Here is a 17,376-nt window from a genome sequence, read left to right as displayed (position 1 = left end):
TGCCCAATTCGTCATTATAATATAATTATTAGTCAATTCCAAAGCAGATTGGTTCATTTACTTTTGAGGTGTTCTTAAATAATACCTTTCGGCCAATGACGTGGTCTGGTAGTTGCATTGGATGCGTGTTTTCCTTGTTGTCACTAGCCATTCCAGAGTAACATTGTCAGTCATTGCCTCACAACCAATGGTAAGTTTGCATTGGCTGGACTCGCTGCTGCTCCTCGAGTCCCTCCTCGTGCTGTCCTCGCCGTGCACGCGCGTGGTACCCACGGTCGTGAGGAGGAGGAGGATGTTGCGCGCGAAGGGGAAATGGCTGCCGAAAACAAGCCGGAAGGTAAGAGAGATATAATGGGATTAATTTGCCAGTAAAACAACTATGTGATATACAAGATTTTAAAGTCAGACTATGGTGATATACGTGATGAGAGACGTAGAGTTTTTACAAGAATAGCACTCTTGTATTTCCTCCGAAATACTAGGCAGCTAAACGTGGAGACAACATTACCCAGCCAGCTAATATTAGCTAGCTTTCTAGCCAGCTATGCCCATCATAGCCTACACATTATAAAAACAAGGAGACAAAATAGCTAGCATGATCTAAGAGCTGAATTGTATAATCCTATTTTATTCTTGATTCAGTTCAGTGAAGCAGCAAGCTAAGTAGCTATAAAACAAGCTAAGTTAATGACAACAACATGTCATTGCCAACTTCTCTTCTATTTATGCAGCTTTGAAAATAAGCTTGTTTTTATTACATAAATGCAAGCAATCTATTACATAGGGTATTTGACATGGCACATCTATAACATCCTATGTATCAAACGTTGGAATGTAGTTTAGTTTCCTTAGAATGCATTTTAGCCATCCATTGACCATGTCTGGTTACAAAAATGCTTGCTTGCAAGTCCTGGACAATCTTTTTATTTACTCGACGAGTCCACCCGTTGGTTGAGGTTCCTGAACTACCATATCGAGTGAGATTTTAACTGGCGTCGGTCTTACAGACATTATATTATTGCTCAGTTAAAAGTGTTATTTTATAATAATCGATGTTTGTTATAATATATATATATAAATAATTACTATATATATATATATATAGTAATTATTTTTAAAAGCTAGGATGTTGTACCAAACACAGTTTTGGAATTGAATGCCACCAGATGTGTCTCAGATGTGAAATGATGGATAGTAAGATTCTAAAGAGCGTTTTTCTTTTAGCCAAACAGGGTGTTATCTTTCTGTGAAAGGGACAGTCTGAAAATGACGTTTTGATATTCTAGCCTATTTCACTAACTATTTAATATTTAAAGCTAATTTGGGTTGAAATTTGCATCTGGTCTGGATCCATATATTGACTTGAATATGTCATTTGATTTGGAGAGTATAACACTTGAGTATTAGTTAACAGTCAAAACTATAGAGGACAGGGCAAATGCATTGTCACTCTAATAATCAAAATGTTAGAATTAGACAGGAGGAATGCATGCATTTACAAGCATAAAATGGTTACGATGAACATTGTTTAATTAAGGCTATTTAGAAGCTTGATTATGACTAAACCATATTAACCTGCAAAGTGGATTTGTTTTGAAGAAAATCAATGTTATAATTAGTATACTAATTGCAGTAGAAGTATATGTATACTGCATCATAATTATTGATAGCGGGTGATAATACAATCTAGTGGACAGCCTATTCAGTCTTATAGTATATAGGCTTAGTATATGCATTTTAAACTTTAAACTGTGCATGGTTTTTCATAAACATTAGAGTTGTTATGCGTCGTTTTTTAAACTGCAATAGAGCTTTCTTGCATTTAGTCTACGATGCTCTTCATATTGTTTTCAAATACATTAGGTTGTATTGTTCATATGTAACCAGGGGGTGGTGACAAAGAGCGAGCTCATATTTTCAAATGGTTGGCGATAACTGGAATGCATAGAGTGCCTATTGCTTAAAACAGACATAAAATAATTAGATACACTGAAATGTTCTATATTGACACACTACTGTAGAGGGAAGTATTGATGTCAAGAAAATTAGGGGAGTTTTTTAATTTCGGGTGAGCTTAGTAGCCTCAATAGTGAAGAAAATAGTTGACATCCTGTACTTTCTATTTGTGTGTGTCTTATCACAGCTCCTCCAATGTAGAATAAAAATACTATAAATACTTATGATCTAGGTTTATATGATAAAGATAACACTGGTGGACAATGTGTTCCTATACTGTTGTGTAAGACCACAATAACAAAAATGAGAGAGCTGAGCCTGTGATCTGGTTGTGCCGACTCCTAAACAAAGCTCCACAAGGGGGTGGTATTGAGCTGTGGAAGGGATGACCATGCCGGGACACACTTTACATTTAGTGTAGGAGTATGCCTAATGTATATGACAAAATTAAAAAGGGAGGATACCTATCTCTGTAATATGAGTGACTTACTACTTTACAGTGGCATTTAGACCTAATGCATTACATTCACACACAAGATTAATGTAACGTATAGTCACTACCTTTGTTAATTTCTTTGCCTCTCCATCACCAGGAGCTTTTACTGAAACCCTGACTTGAAACTCCCATTGTTGAGCTATTTTCGGTGTTCCTGTGAGGTTGGTCAGTGGGGAGGGGGAGGGGGAGGGGGAGGATGGAGGAGGAGAGAGAGAGTGCTTCATGCCTCCACATAAACACAATGTCCTCTCAGGCAATCTGGAGCTGGGGAGCTTTGACATTGAATAGTCAGCCAGTCTTTATTTTTCCATCCAATATTCATTTCAAATCAGTTATCCAATGATGTGTCTCAGTAAAGGAAAATATAAAGAATATGGAATAGTCTAGGCCTAGAGATAAAACATAAAAATAAATAAAAAAATGTTTATATTATTTCAGCAATGCGACTACTGCACTACAGTTTTCCTGTAGATCCAGTTATCCTCCCATAGGTGTCCTTGAAGCACCTGACCTGTGGTAGGGTGGAGGCTATAGGTAGAGTTCGCTTGTTTGGCAGGTCTCCTGATGTCACTGTATGTCCCATCCTGTGCTACTCCCAGTCTCTCTCAGTCGTCTTCTTTGTACAGAGTAACACCAGGAGTTACTTCTGACCCATCTAACTGATTGCTAGACCCTGGGGGATAGGTCTTTCCCCAACACTAAGACTACTACTTGTCACGGAGGGCACGGAAATTGCAGGTGTTGATATGCATTTTGAATGAAGATCATTCCAATAAAGTGACACATCCTACCTTCTCAATTTAGACTTTAAAGTAAACCCCCGACACCTTTGAATCCTTCAGGACTTCAGAGTGGTGTTCATGTATTTGTAAAGGGTGTGAAGTGGACAGCGGCAATACCAGATACGCTTCTTATATACACACCCCTAACTTAGTCTCCTTGATCTCTAGACAGAACGCCATTTCTCTCCTCTGTAGCCTATCTCTGGGTCAGTACACTTAACCTGGTTTTAACATGTTCTCACTGAAGGGTATCTTCCTCAAGAGAGAAAACATAACCTTGTATGTCAACCTGAATGTGCTATATGGTCATACTGTACTGTAGACCTGTGAGTAAGATAGGATATAATACACTTTAAAAGCATCAATGCTTTTGCAAACAAATGTGGTAGGGGCCTATTTATAATTGATGTCTGTCTGGGTTGAAAAGTTCACAGGGTGCAAAAATAGAATAAGTCATCCGGAAGTCATTAACTTCAGTCAGGCTGTAGCCTAGTGTTTACATCATCAAACAAGTGACCTCCCCCCGATCTCAGACAGACCGTTTCTTCCTCAGCCATTCCTTTGTGTAGTTCTGTATGGAATAAGCCAGGAATCAGGCTGGAGATTTTTCCTTTTCCTTAATTGAATTAGTGAGGTGTGGATGGATGGTAGTCTGCTCCCTCCGTGCTCCAGACTCTGGCTGCTGATGACACGTGATGTCATTCCTTTAGTCCTGTCTGTCTCTATGCCTCCAAGGCCCTCTCTGATTGATCACATTGATTCATCCAGCATACTACTGATGTGATGTGGACCAATATCGACCTGAATCAAACCCAGCCAGGCCTACAATGAGCCTGATTGCTGGCCCCTTCACTCGTCATTAGGGACCATTCCCAGAATAGGGAAAAAAAATAGAACTGTTCATTCAAACCAAGAGATGCAGTATTCAGCAGCATAGAAAAAAGAATAAATAGAACAGATAAACAATCATGTAGGACTAAGCCAACGAGCAAGCAACATGTCTGGCACTATGTATAGAACAAATCAATTAGGCTGGATCTGGCAGATTGTCTGATACGCATGTTTTGTCTTTTAACTGCTAATTTAAAACTCTGGGTTATTCTACATATGTATAAAACCATGATGCATCGACTTCTTTTTTGTTCTATTTTTTAAATAAGATGTATTGTATGTATTGTATGCTAGGCCTGTCAGAACTGTTTGAAAAGACGATCTTTAAGATCAATGAGATGTAAAATAAAATGTGCCAGACTCAGTGACAGCTGAAGTGTCAGTCTTGAACTCTCAACAGTGACATAGAACTACTCATGAAACACTTTTCCCACTTGCATAAATGTTTTTTTTCTCTTCTATATTGTCTGTGAAAGTTTCAACTGTGCACTTAATATCAAAATATTCCCTTCACTTATCAGTAGAGATGCCTCATGATGGAAATATTTTGGGGTGTATGACCTTGCTGATTGGAGCGTAGGTTTACCACTTTGCTCTTTGTCAATAGCATGTACTAGTTTGAATATAGGCCACTGTGTGTGTTACCTTTACACCTCGGCAGTGAATAGTTCTGATTATGACCTAGCGCCCATCCTTTTAATTATTCTTTTTTTGGTCATGATACTATATTGCAGGCTAACTCTTGTTTCACAATGCAAGGGTCTAGGTTAAGCCAAGGTCCGGGCTAGGACTAGTACTGTTAGCCAGTCTCTGTTCTGTCTGTAATACCTCTGTCTCCTGAATAACTCAAGCCTTAGTTCCATTATTGTGGGGTTTGTTTCTAATGTGTTGTTTGCAGGTGAACAACTTCACTGTCCAGCTGCTCTCTGTCTGTCAATGTGTTTGCATGGGCTGTACTGGGCTATTGTAAGCAGCTGGGAGAATACCCTACTTCTTTTCCTCGATTTTCTCTACTCTCTTTTTGCCTCCTGAAGGACTGAAGAAAATTCGTAATCCGGATCGAATGTACAGATCAGCTGTGTGTTATGCCGGCCATGCTCCTCCTAAGAGTATCAGTGATGACACAGAGATGAACAGTAAGAGTGTGTTATTAATACTGCATCTCCCCGTGGCACTGTGCTCTGCTCCAAGAGCCCACTATAGCTGGCACATCTATTATTCATTCATCCATTCATTTATTTACCTCTTGATTTCCATCCGTCCCCCTTACCCCCCCACCCCCCTCCCCCTCTCCTCGTCCCCCTCTTCTCCTCTGGGTGTTCCTCCTGGAGCGGAGAGGAGCTTGCTGCTCTGTTGATTGAAGTGTCTGCTTTACGGGATCATGCTGTCAATAGCAGAAGTGTTGTCGTTAACTAAGAGTGATTGTTTCAGGTTGAGGCCAGGAGATCAGGAGCAGGGCAGGCCCTGAGAGAGAAGGAAGGCTACCACTTGGAGCTTGGACACTTATGTTTCTGACTGTAAAACTCTCCTATCCATTCATCTGAATGAGGAATGCACTGGGATAAGATTAGGCCTAAATGAGAAATGCACAGGAAGAAGGCTGCTATGTTTACTAAATACTATAAGTGTTTTTATGGCCCTGATAAGTTGCATAATTTCTGTTTTAACAGCTAGCCTTATCAAGAGGAGCCTCCTTTGAATTCACAACATTTCGTTGGAGCGTTGTAGAGCAGTTTGTGTCTCTGTGAAAGTGACTTCTTTCTTCATGCTTAATGACCACAGCAGCTTCCTCTACAGTTCCTCCACTGCCAACGACTCTGTTGATCTAGGTAATTAAGTGTATTTGGAGTAGTGTTTTGAAAAGAGAGGCTGAAATCAACCACATCTCCTTGTTATGCTCTTCACTCATTACACTGTTCTCCTTGATATTGCTTTAGCCGCTTCAAAGCTCTGTGTTTTTACTCAACACACTTTGAGTTGGAGATTTAGAGGCAGCAAAGGAGTTGGTTAGTGTTGTAGTCTGTGATTATTAGTGATTGGGATTCGGGACTAGCGCTTCACCCCCCAGCTCTGACTAGTTTGTTTTGTGAGTGTTTTCTCTAGTCTTGCTCTCCCTACATGCTGGTGTGAGGTATTATGGCATCCTATTCCCATGTCAGGCAGCCTAGTTAATGTGCTCTCTCTGGCTGGCTGGCTGGCTGGCTGCCTGGAGGTTTCACCAGGACACTGTAACGCTGCTCAGAGTAGCCCAGGCCCAGGCAGGTAAACCAGTGATCTGAGTAATTGTGAGAGTAGTTATGATAAAGGGCTGGCTGCGTCCTTCACTGGCTGACTATGTGTGTGTGCTGTGTGCGTGCCACAAGCTCTCACCTCTGCTCTCCTTGAGATGTGCTTTTCATGGATGGGTGAGCGTGGTGAGAGCTGAAACAAGTAAAGAGATGTTTTCAGTTTGTTGCAGGCAGTTAACTGTCCGTGTGCATGTTTGTTGAACTTCCCATCTAATATGTTTTGCAGCTCTTTGACTTAGCCTTTCCTCAGCCTCACTTATGAATATAGGCCTATTCAATTTAGCAACACCATAGTAGACTCAAATCTTAAATCTAACACTGTTATATAAATAATATAGGCTAACTAACTATGATAATTGGTTGCCCAGCATTCCACAAAAAGCATACATCTCCCTCTCTTTTCACCCCATCAAGAGTCACCAGACTGTAAGAAAGTTGGCCTGTAGAGCTCCTTTGACAACAACCATTGTTATTGTGATTACTGCGAGGGAAACATGGCGGTGCTTTCATTTGCCCTCTTGTCATAGTAAACCCCATCTCAAGTTTCCCCCCTAGCAGTGGGCCTAATCAAGCATTGTTTAGATTTTTCAGAAGTGTGGGCCTACTCACTGCCTCTCTGATCATTCATATTTGAAGAGATTGTGCTAATCATGAAGAGGTCTGAGGGGTAGACTGCAAAGCAGGATCAATGAGATAGCCAGATAACGTGCGTAAATCTTCTGAAATAACTTTTTATTTTTTGTTAAGATAAGCTTGAAATGAGCACGGTCTCATTGACTCAACAACCAAAAACCAATTTCTAAGTTTAGCTTCCTTAATGAACCAGAAAATCTGTTATTTCTGGTTGTTCATCAAAGTTAGCCGGCTAACTCATTGATCCTGCTTTGTAGTATACCCATCAGGTCAGTCCAATCAAAGCCTTGTTAAGCCAGATGCAAAATCAGTGAGATCTTAAATCTTTGGGTAGAGGTCAGGATATCGGCATCATACTGTAGAAAGTTGAAGTGAGTGAAGAGGAGGTCCATATAGCAATAGCTTATATTTTTCTATATTTCCTTTAAAATGAAGGCTAGTTATGACCGATGCAACATGGCAGTCAAGATGGAAACTAAGAATGAGGTTTTTGATGCAAATAATATGCTGAGTGTATGATTAGCTCATTTTAGAGGTGGAACTCAAGTGCTTTATTTGTCATCAGAAGTGGTTGTTTGTTTGGGTAATGTTAACAACTCAGCATAAGATGTTAACTCCCCTCTACCTTCCCTCCCTCCTCCCACATGTCTCACAACAGCTCACCCAGATTGATTGCTTTTGATTGACAGCATGTTATTAGCCCTGCATCTTGGCTGACCAATGCTTTCTTGTTCCGGTTTCGATTCAATCAATGTTTTTACTCCTATCATCCTAATAATGTTTTCAGTGTGGACCAGCCACTGAAGAGGGGGACAGTGTTTGTGGATGGACTGGGTCTTTAGTGGGCCTTGAGGATTAGGCTAGCTGTCTTTTCCTCCACAAGGATTGGGGCACTTGAGGGTTGTGTCTGACTGCAGACAGAAGACTTGTTAGGCTATTCACTGATTTGATCCCTATGTCAGGTTCTAATTCATTTGGATCTGGTAATTATTACCCAGTAAATGCTCCAGGTGCTCTAATTGTATACCAGTCTGTTTGATTTGTTCTATGTTGTTTTAGCATGTCTTGTGATGTCATCTGTTTCATATGCTTGAATGGGCCTATTGAGTATGCCTAATGAAAAATGCATGTCAGAATTGCATGTTATAGAAAATATGTTTGTTGCATGGCTGTGTGCTTTAATTTATTTCGTGCATGGATGTTTAATGCCTTTAATATTGTTATTTACTGTTGTTTAACATTTTGTTTGTTTATCTGATTGGAGTTATGTTTCCGTTAAATACTGTGTATTCATGTTTGTGATATAGCCTAGTGTTGTTAATCTGTCACTAAAGACATAGCTAGACTACATTGCAAAGTCGATACTGGGCAGTTGTGGAGTATTTTGGATTTATTTTACAGATGTAGGATCTTAATTTGATCACCCTTTTGCAGGATCACTTTCCTGCAATGCATCTTGTAGTGTATTTGAGGTTTAAAAAGGCTTCTGAAGTTTGTAATTTCCACTTTGTAGGTATCAACCCCTACAAAAATGTCAATTAATTATAATCCACATAATAATTCACATGTTCTGTTGCTGCAGGATTATTTCCATGCTTTCACAAACTGGCTCAAATTAATATCCTACATCTGTAGTTCTTAAGAAAGATATTAGATCTTCACGAGTGCGTCACTAAATAGCCTAGACACTATGCACAGCCAACAATGGTTTACTGAATGAGCCAAGGTACCATAATATTAGCTCACCATTTCCCCACAATATGGGCAGCACTAGGCACAGATTAAAATGAAAAACTGTCACTCTCGGAGCGCACTGAGACAGAGTCGGAGGAGAGAGTGTTTTGTGTTGAGGGCCAGGGTATTGATTAAAGATTTGTTTTTGTCAGCCTTTCCAGCCTCATGACCTACGCTCTCGTCTCCAGGGTGGGGCCGGAACAAGCTAGCATGACAGATACCCGTAAATTCCCCCAACTGTTTGCTGCTTCACAGGCAGGATCAGTGATAATCCAAAGATCAGCACATAGGAATATATATATTTTTGGGGTCCATTTGATTGAGGGTGTTGTGACTCATGAAAAGTCATGCTTTACCCCTCCCGAGTCCCTACTACCAAGGAATAGAAATAGGCTCGACAGTGTTGATCAGTGGTGCTCATCAAAAACAGGCCTTGTAGTAGGCAGTGAACAGTATATTTTATAGGCCCCTTACTGGCTTTTGAAGGAGCCCAAATCACCTGAGTAGTCGGGTGGTACTTTAGGTGGCTAGGCCCTAGGCAAACTCTCTCTTGGACAGCTCCTTTATCAACACCAGGGCAATAATTGGCTGCCCACCAGCCCAGCCAAGCCCTGCTTAGCCCAGCTCAATTCAGCACCTTCCCAGCTAGCACATAACATTCTGAGAACCATATGTTTCTTAGAGCTTGGTGAGAGTATGGTTGACCTATGGTTATTTTGCATGCAACCTTCCCACAACTTTTTGGGAATGGTGCAGGATAGTTGCTTGACTTTGGAACATTGTCAGCACATTTAAGGAACTTGACAAAAAAACTTTAATCTCATTGCTTTAACAGAACGTTTCCTAAAAGTTCAAACATGGTTACATTTAATTAAATTTTTTGTCATGTTCTAGGAACGCTCTCCAACTGGTTTGACATTGGGAACGTTCTCAAATAGTTCAGATAATGTTAAGAAACAACCTTCTGTGGGAATTTCAGTTATTCAGCATAACGTTTCCGACAGGTTTCCTCATGGTTCTATTTAAAGTCATGTTCTCAAATTGTTCAGAGAATGTTAAGAAACAATGTTCTTCTGTGGAAATTTCAGTACTTCAGCATAGCGTTTCCTACAGGTTTTCTCATGGTTCTTTTTAAAGTCATGTTCTCATTGTTCCGATAACGTTAAGAAACAACGTTCTTCTATGGGAATTTCAGTACTTCAGCATAACGTTTCCTACAGGTTTGCTCATGGTTCTTTTTAAAGTCATGTTCTAAAATTGTTCAGAGAACATTACGAAAACTTTCCATAAAAACCACAAGAAAATTTTAGTAACATTCAGAGAACGTTCTAAGAATGTTATTTAAAATCCTGTACATTCCGTTCTCAGAATCAACAAAACTCTCTCTCCTCTATCTTGTTAAGTGTATTCAGGTGTGTTGACCGCGCCCACTAATTGGCCACACGTGATCTTAATGAGTGCTTGTTTGCTTTTGAAATGGGGTTTGTTTGAATAAACTAAAATGAACAGCTTTGTATGAGTTAAAAAAACATGACATGCCAGCTCCATCCTGGTGGCGCAGTGGACTAATTCCATGGATAGCGAACAGAAGATTATAGGTTTGAATTTCACTGACATCGTGCCACAATAAAAAGGAAATGCGATTGCATGATTAATGCCTAAGAACATTTATTTCCATGTGTCCTATCTGTGCTTGGAGTTCAAAACAGTTAACCCAAACTCAGCTAGCGGTATTATTACACGTTTTATTGAAACATGTTCTCAGAATGTTATTTAATTACTTTAAAATAACCTATAATTTCCATCCCAGAACATTAATAAAACCTCCCAGGAAAACTTTCAGGGACGTCTCTGCAACCTAAAAATGTATGTTCCCAGAACTGGTGAAATGTTCACTTCCGTTTTCAGAACATTTAACAAGCTTAAGCCTTCGTTCCCAGAGCCAATGGGAAACCAAACATGTACGTTCCAACAACTTCCAAAGAACCAAATGTGCTAGCTGGGTTCTGATATAACAAGCTCTTGTTTTGGACTGTGTTGCACTTCAGTGTTTTACAACCAATTGCTTGTTGTTCTTTTTTCAGCCAGACGGGATAGTTTATTTTGTGGGCTATAATAATCATACCTGCATAAAATCAGACAAACATTGATTTGATTTGCAAAACAGGATCATGTTTGTTTCACATAATGATGCAATTCTGTAGGGTGGTGAAAACAAAAATACGACATAATTTTCCCGATAGGTGTCTTTTGAGGGCTAGTCTATTTATGTAATCTTACACACAATTAACTCGGTAGGCTTATTTGTTGGTAGATGGGCATTCCTTAATCTGATAGTATTAGCGACTAAAATCATCAGTCAAGACAGACTGGCAGGTATTTATCGACAGATAAAGGCCTTACTCATCAGTTTGGCTTAGAAAGTCATCAGAGGGTCATCTTAGATCTTAGACTCTTCTAGTTCAATTTTCAATTGTTGTTCCAATTTGTGAGCTATTTCTGTTATCAGCCATGCCTTCTGATAGATCTTACATCATAGCCTTAAAAATGTGTTGACCATATTTGCTATAAGGGACTTGATTAGGCCTATAGAAGGCTGCCTACCCAATGGTGCAACATTAGACTGTGCCTTTAAGAGATACAGGTGATTCCACGCCAGGATAAGCCAAAAATATTTAGGTTATCTCAAATTATTCTGTAAATTTTCACATAGAAACTTAATTGGGAGGATGGATGTTTGACATGCTTTTTATGTTTGTATCACAAACCGGTTTTGAGAAAATCATGATGAAAGTGGCCATTTTAGGCCTTTTTTTAGAACTCTCCTGTAACATCTCGGTGTCATTATACTCCTTATAGCAGGTCTATTCAACTATATTCTTACAGAGTTCAGATGTAAAAAAGGTTAATTGTAAGGGGGCAGATTATTCTTCGGAAGAACTGTATAAAAAAGCAACGCACACACACCAATAAAACACTTCTTAAAATTAAATGTTCATTAAAGTAATTAGGAAAGAAATGAAGGGTGCTCAACCAACCTGAGTCGAGGTGCAACCAACATTTTTTATAATAATTGAAAAGGAAAAGGCACAACGCTCGCTCACCATTTTTTAAATGTTTATTTAAACAACTATTAAAAGCTTCTTAAAAGTAATTAGGTCATTTTAAAATCATCTGATAACTAAGCAGCTCAATAAATAACACAAATATATGTCAAATCAGGTAAGGTCAAATTCCAGTCTGAAGGAAGTATGCTTTGAATATGTTTTTTTGAAAATCTCACTCCCGTCTAACGAGTCCTTGTTAGCATCAGAGAGGAAAATAGAAGGTCGTAGCTTTCAGGAATGTGGTCATAATATTTTGTAGCTTAAACCGTTCAAACGCTAGAGACAAATTCATACGAATAAATAATTATCAACGTGCCACATAGGCGCTAGAAACCCCCCCAAAATGCTAAAAACCACATTATAGAGTAGACAACCACGATAGTGCTTTTCATTTTGGCACTGAACGTCAGATTTCACAGGGATTTTTTTGCTGAACTTTTATTAATGTGAGCATTGCCAAAACAATCTGAGATACCCCAAATATTTTTGGGCTGTCCTGGCGTGGAATCGCCCATAGGCCTAGGCTACTGTATTACCAGCACATTGATTAGCATGCAGGCTGCTATATCTAAATGCAAAGCCTTCATCTAGCTAGTCTGACTCATTTCATTAGAAGCAGATAAATCCCAGATTTCCCAGGATGTCCCTTTCGATGTTCAGATGGAGAGGGAGACCAGTATTTCATTATAATTTAATCTAATGAACATCTAGGCCTATCTGATAAACATCTAATTCCAGTGTCAGATTTAATTTATCCTTAAAGTAGATGAGAAATAAAATGTTTTATAAGGTGGTTAGGCCTAGGCCTAGAAGACGGTTTTAAAAACAGTCACATAGTTAAAATGATTAATTGGGAAACAAACGTCACATAGTTTGTTGTGTGGAATATTTCCTTTTCCTCAATTTTCGGCCTCTATTTTATTTATTTTAAGCATCAAGTGTTTTTTAAACAACATCTCTATTTTGGCAGATGTTCCATTTCTGCATAAACATTCTCAGAAGCAATTTGTCTCTGGTAATATGTGGTTCAGATGTGGATTAATCAGTGACTTTCAGATGTTTGTCAAAGGCTTGTGTTGCGCGTCTGGCATCCAACCTATCCCCATGTGGAAGCAGGCTGAGGCTCTATCTATCACACCTACTGTATATATGTGGATTCCCCTTCGTCTCACCGGCACAGTTGACAAACCTTTTATTAGTGAGCAAAACTCTGTTTGAACTAAAGCTTTCAAAGGAACCCCTTCTCCTCCTCCACAGCTGTGGAAAAGCCCAGTGGAGAAAATCAGAGGATCGCTGAAATAACAAGTGATCAAAATGACAATGTAGGCTTAATAAATGGGAGAAAAGATGCTTTAGTTGAGCATTTTAAACAGGTTCTGTGTTTTTTTTTGTGTTCTCCAAATAGAGAGCCAGTCTGAGCCTAATAACAGGACGTGAGAGTGACAGTGTGAGAAGCTGAGAACACGGCCCTCCTAAGGTGCTCAAGAGGTAGACAGTGAACAAATCTGGAACGTGGATGCCATATCTTAAACATAAGATTTGCTCTACTCTGAGCTTTTTTAAACATTACCCAAAACCTTTTTTTACTTAAGTTGCATGCATATTATATGCTACATCCTTATAACCAAATTGCACATACAGTTAATAAAATATTAATGTATGGGACTGATGAGGATATCTCCCCTCGTTGATGTCATCTGAGGGTGTGAGGGATAGGCTGGCTAGGCGAGTGGGCCTGCTGCTGCTCTGCTGAGGATTTATTAAACAAGCTCTGTGTGTACTGTAGGGAGGAAGGTGAGAGATGGCCAAGGCTCGCCCTGGACACCACTGGTTAATATCTGAGTGTGGTCCACTCTGCCTTGAAACATCACCTTTAATGTTCCTGTACGCTCTCGTTGGCTGGCCCTCACTACATATTCGTTGCCAAACCCACTGGCTCCAGGTCATCTATAAATCCCTTCTAGGCAAATCCCCGCCTTATCTTAGATCATTGGTCACCATAGCAACACCCACCGTAGTATGCGTTCCAGCAGGTATATCTCACTGGTCATCCCCAAAGCCAACACCTCCTTTGGCCGCCATTCCTTCCAGTTCTCTGCTGCAAATGACTGGAACGAACTGCAAAAATCTCTGAAGCTGGAGACACTTATCTCCCTCACTATCTTTAAGCATCAGTTGTCAGAGCAGCTTACCGATCACTGCACCTGTACACAGCCCAACTGTAATTAGCCCACCCAACTACCTCATCCCCATATTGTTATTTACATTGTTATTTATTTTGCTCATTTGCACCCCAGTATCTCTATTTGCACATCATCTTCTGCACATCTATCACTCCAGTGTTAATACTAATTATAATTGTAATTATTTTGCACTATGGCCTATTTATTGCCTTACCTCCATAACTTACTACATTTGCACACACTGTATATAGATTTTCTTTCTATTGTGTTATTGACTGTACGTTTTGTTTATTCCATATGTAACTCTGTTTTTTTTTTTTTTTTTTCGCACTGCTTTGCTTTATCTTGGCCAGGTCGCAGTTGTAAATGAGAACTTGTTCTCAACTGGCTTACCTGGTTAAATAAAGGTTAAAAAAAAAAAAGGAGCCTGCACTCAGTGGACTCACATGGCTTCTCATTGGAAAACAAACAACATATGAACATTCTGCAGACAGAGTATACAATGTGTGCTGAATGCCAATCCACAGTAAAACAAATAAAAAGAAGAAGTTAGAAAATACAATTAGTCCAACAATAGCTAATTGGTCTAGTCTTAAAAAGCAAAACATTTAATAAGGCGATCTTCATTTTTTTTAGTCCTTTTCATTATGTGCTTCTCTTTTTGTTTTGTTTGATTTTTGTGTGTGATTTTTTTACCTTATTGCCCATTTCCTTGTTGTTCCTAATTTGCCCATGTCCCGTTTTCCCTCTCATTTCCCTCCCTTGTGTCACGATCGTCTTGACGAGAAGTAGACCAATACGCAGCGTGTTGAGCGAACATGATTGACTTTATTACCGTCAGTGATAATAAGCACACTAAACAAAAACAATAAACGACTCGTGAAGTCCACGGTGACAAAGACCGACAAGGAACAAAAACCCACAAACACAAAGTGAAACACAGACAGTTAAATATGGCTCCCAATCAGAGACAACCAGCACACAGCTGACACTCGTTGCCTCTGATTGGGAGTCACTCAGTCAAACATAGAAATAAACAACCTAGAACACCCAACATAGAAACAGAACACATAGAAACAAACACACTCTGGCTCAATAACTAGAGTCCATTAGCCAGGGTGTGACACCTTGTGCATGGTCATGGCTACATTAATTCACCTAACATGCTGCGTAAGTTATCCTAACCTGCTACGAAAAGTCAAATCTGACGTTAATTTGACAAAAGCTGGATTATTTCTAGCCATGACCCTGGTACATCTCTGATCATTTAGCTCCATCCTGTTTGCCTCTGATGACAACAATAACACCACTTTGGTGGTACCTATGAGCAGATGCTGCATGGGCTTGTTAATTGGGCGAAGCAAATGATTACAGATACCTGTTAAGCTCAGCTCATATAAAAATTGTTTACACATGCAGAATTACTAGGTACAGCTGGATGCAGCAAACACCTAAAGATCTACGAATCCATCTCTACTACCTGCTCCCTGTGGGAGCAACACTAAACATGGCTCTGATGTTTCTCTCCCTCCCTGATCAGGTGGCTGGAACAGCAGTTTGTTTGTAGCATGTGAATGAATGGTGGGATTCTACAAGCTAGGGCTTACTAGGCCTATACGTTCTGTTCCCTTTCAATAGGTCTCTTCACATAGGCTTAGTACACGACTGAAGAAAAAAAAAACATAAGTATTTGCCATGGGCTCTCTGTGCATGGGCTCACCAGAATTGATAGAAAGTGAAGAATTCATCCATTTATGGCCCTGTAAAATACATTTAGCAGGAAAGAATGCAATTTTTTCAGCAGATGTGCCATGATGGGTCACCAGTGACTGTAGTAGGAGGATAACAATCTGAGAAAGATGCTATCCCCCTGTTACTAAAGATGATTTCCACTGAAACGCTCTCAGAAGCAAGTGCGTTGCTTTAATTGCAATACCAAATCAGAAAAGTTATATTATAAGGGTCTATTATTATCCTTCTACAAATAATACACCTTAATTAAATAAACATTCTTTCACATTTCTTTTACATCAACAAATACACTATATACAGAAGTATGTGGACACCCCTTCAAATGAGTGGATTCGGCAATTTCAGTCACACCTGTTGCTGACAGGTGTATAAAATCGAGCACACAGCCATGCAATCTCCATAGACAAACGTGGCAGTAGAATGGCCTTACTGAAGAGCTCAGTGACTTTCAACGTGGCACCGTCATAGGATGCCACCTATCCAACAAGTCAGTTCGTCAAATCTAGAGCTGCCCCGGTCAACTGTAAGTGCTGTTATTGTGAAGTGGAAACGTCTAGGAGGAACAACAGCTCAGCCGTGAAGCGGTAGGCCACACAAGCTCACAGAACGGGACCGCCGAGTGCTGAAGTGCGTAGCGCGTAAAAGTCGTCTTTCCTCGGTTGCAACACTCACTACCGAGTTCCAAACTACCTCTGAAAGCAACGTCAGCACAAGTACTGTTCGCCGGGAGCTTCATAAAATGGGGTTTCCATGGCCGAGCAGCCGCACACAAGCCTTAGATCACAATGTGCAATGCTAAGCGTTGGCTGGAGTGGTGTAAAGCTCGCCCTCATTGGACTCTGGAGCAGTGGAAACACGTTCTCTGGAGTGATGAATCACGCATCACCATCTGGCAGTCCGACGGACAAATCTGGGTTTGGCAGATGCCAGGAGAAGGTTTGGTGGAGGAGGAATAATGGTCTGGGGCTGTTTCTCATGGTTCAGGCTAGGCCTCCTAGTTCCAGTGAAGGGAAATCTTAATGCTACACCATACAATGACATTCTAGACGATTCTGTGCTTCCAACTTTGTGGCAACCGTTTAGGAAAGGCCATTTCCTGTTTCAGCATGACAGTGCCCCCGTGCAAAAAGCGATGTCCATACAAAAATGGTTTGTCGAGATCAGTGTGGAAGAACTTGACTGGCCTGCACAGAGCCCTGACCTCAACCCCATCGAACACCTTTGGTTTGAATTGGAACGTTGACTGTGAGCCAGGCCTAATAGCCCAATATTAGTGCCCGACCTCACTAATGCTCGTGGCTGAATGGAAGCAGGTCCCCTCAGCAATGTTCCAACATCTGGTGAAAGCCTTCCCAGAAAATACTGTTATTGCAGCAAAGGGAGGAACAACTCCATATGAATGCCCATGATTTTGGTATCAGATGTTGGACGAGCAAGTGTCCACATACTTTTGGTCACGTAGTGTATAATGGTAATTGGAAATTCTCACCTAACAAATAGTATAATTATCCAGAAAACTTGATTTACATAGTAGCCAAGGTTAGTGTGTTGTAC

At 40.2% G+C, this 17,376-nt stretch overlaps 1 protein-coding gene across 1 annotated transcript in view; it reads left to right on the top strand.

Moving 5' to 3' along the window:
• Positions 1 to 275: 275 nt before the first annotated feature.
• Positions 276 to 17,376, top strand: part of LOC121545650 (calmodulin-binding transcription activator 1-like) — a 454,137-nt gene continuing 437,036 nt past the window's right edge. The window contains exons 1-2 of the mRNA XM_041856375.2: positions 276 to 337; positions 5,160 to 5,261. Coding sequence (XP_041712309.2) covers positions 313 to 337; positions 5,160 to 5,261 — 127 coding nt within the window. The 5' untranslated portion in view covers positions 276 to 312. The remainder of the gene's footprint in view (positions 338 to 5,159; positions 5,262 to 17,376) is intronic.

Source organism: Coregonus clupeaformis, chromosome 30, assembly GCF_020615455.1.
Source record: "Coregonus clupeaformis isolate EN_2021a chromosome 30, ASM2061545v1, whole genome shotgun sequence".
Lineage (NCBI taxonomy): Eukaryota > Metazoa > Chordata > Actinopteri > Salmoniformes > Salmonidae > Coregonus > Coregonus clupeaformis.
Note: the sequence above shows the minus strand (reverse complement) of the source record. Positions and strands in the feature narration are given on the sequence as shown.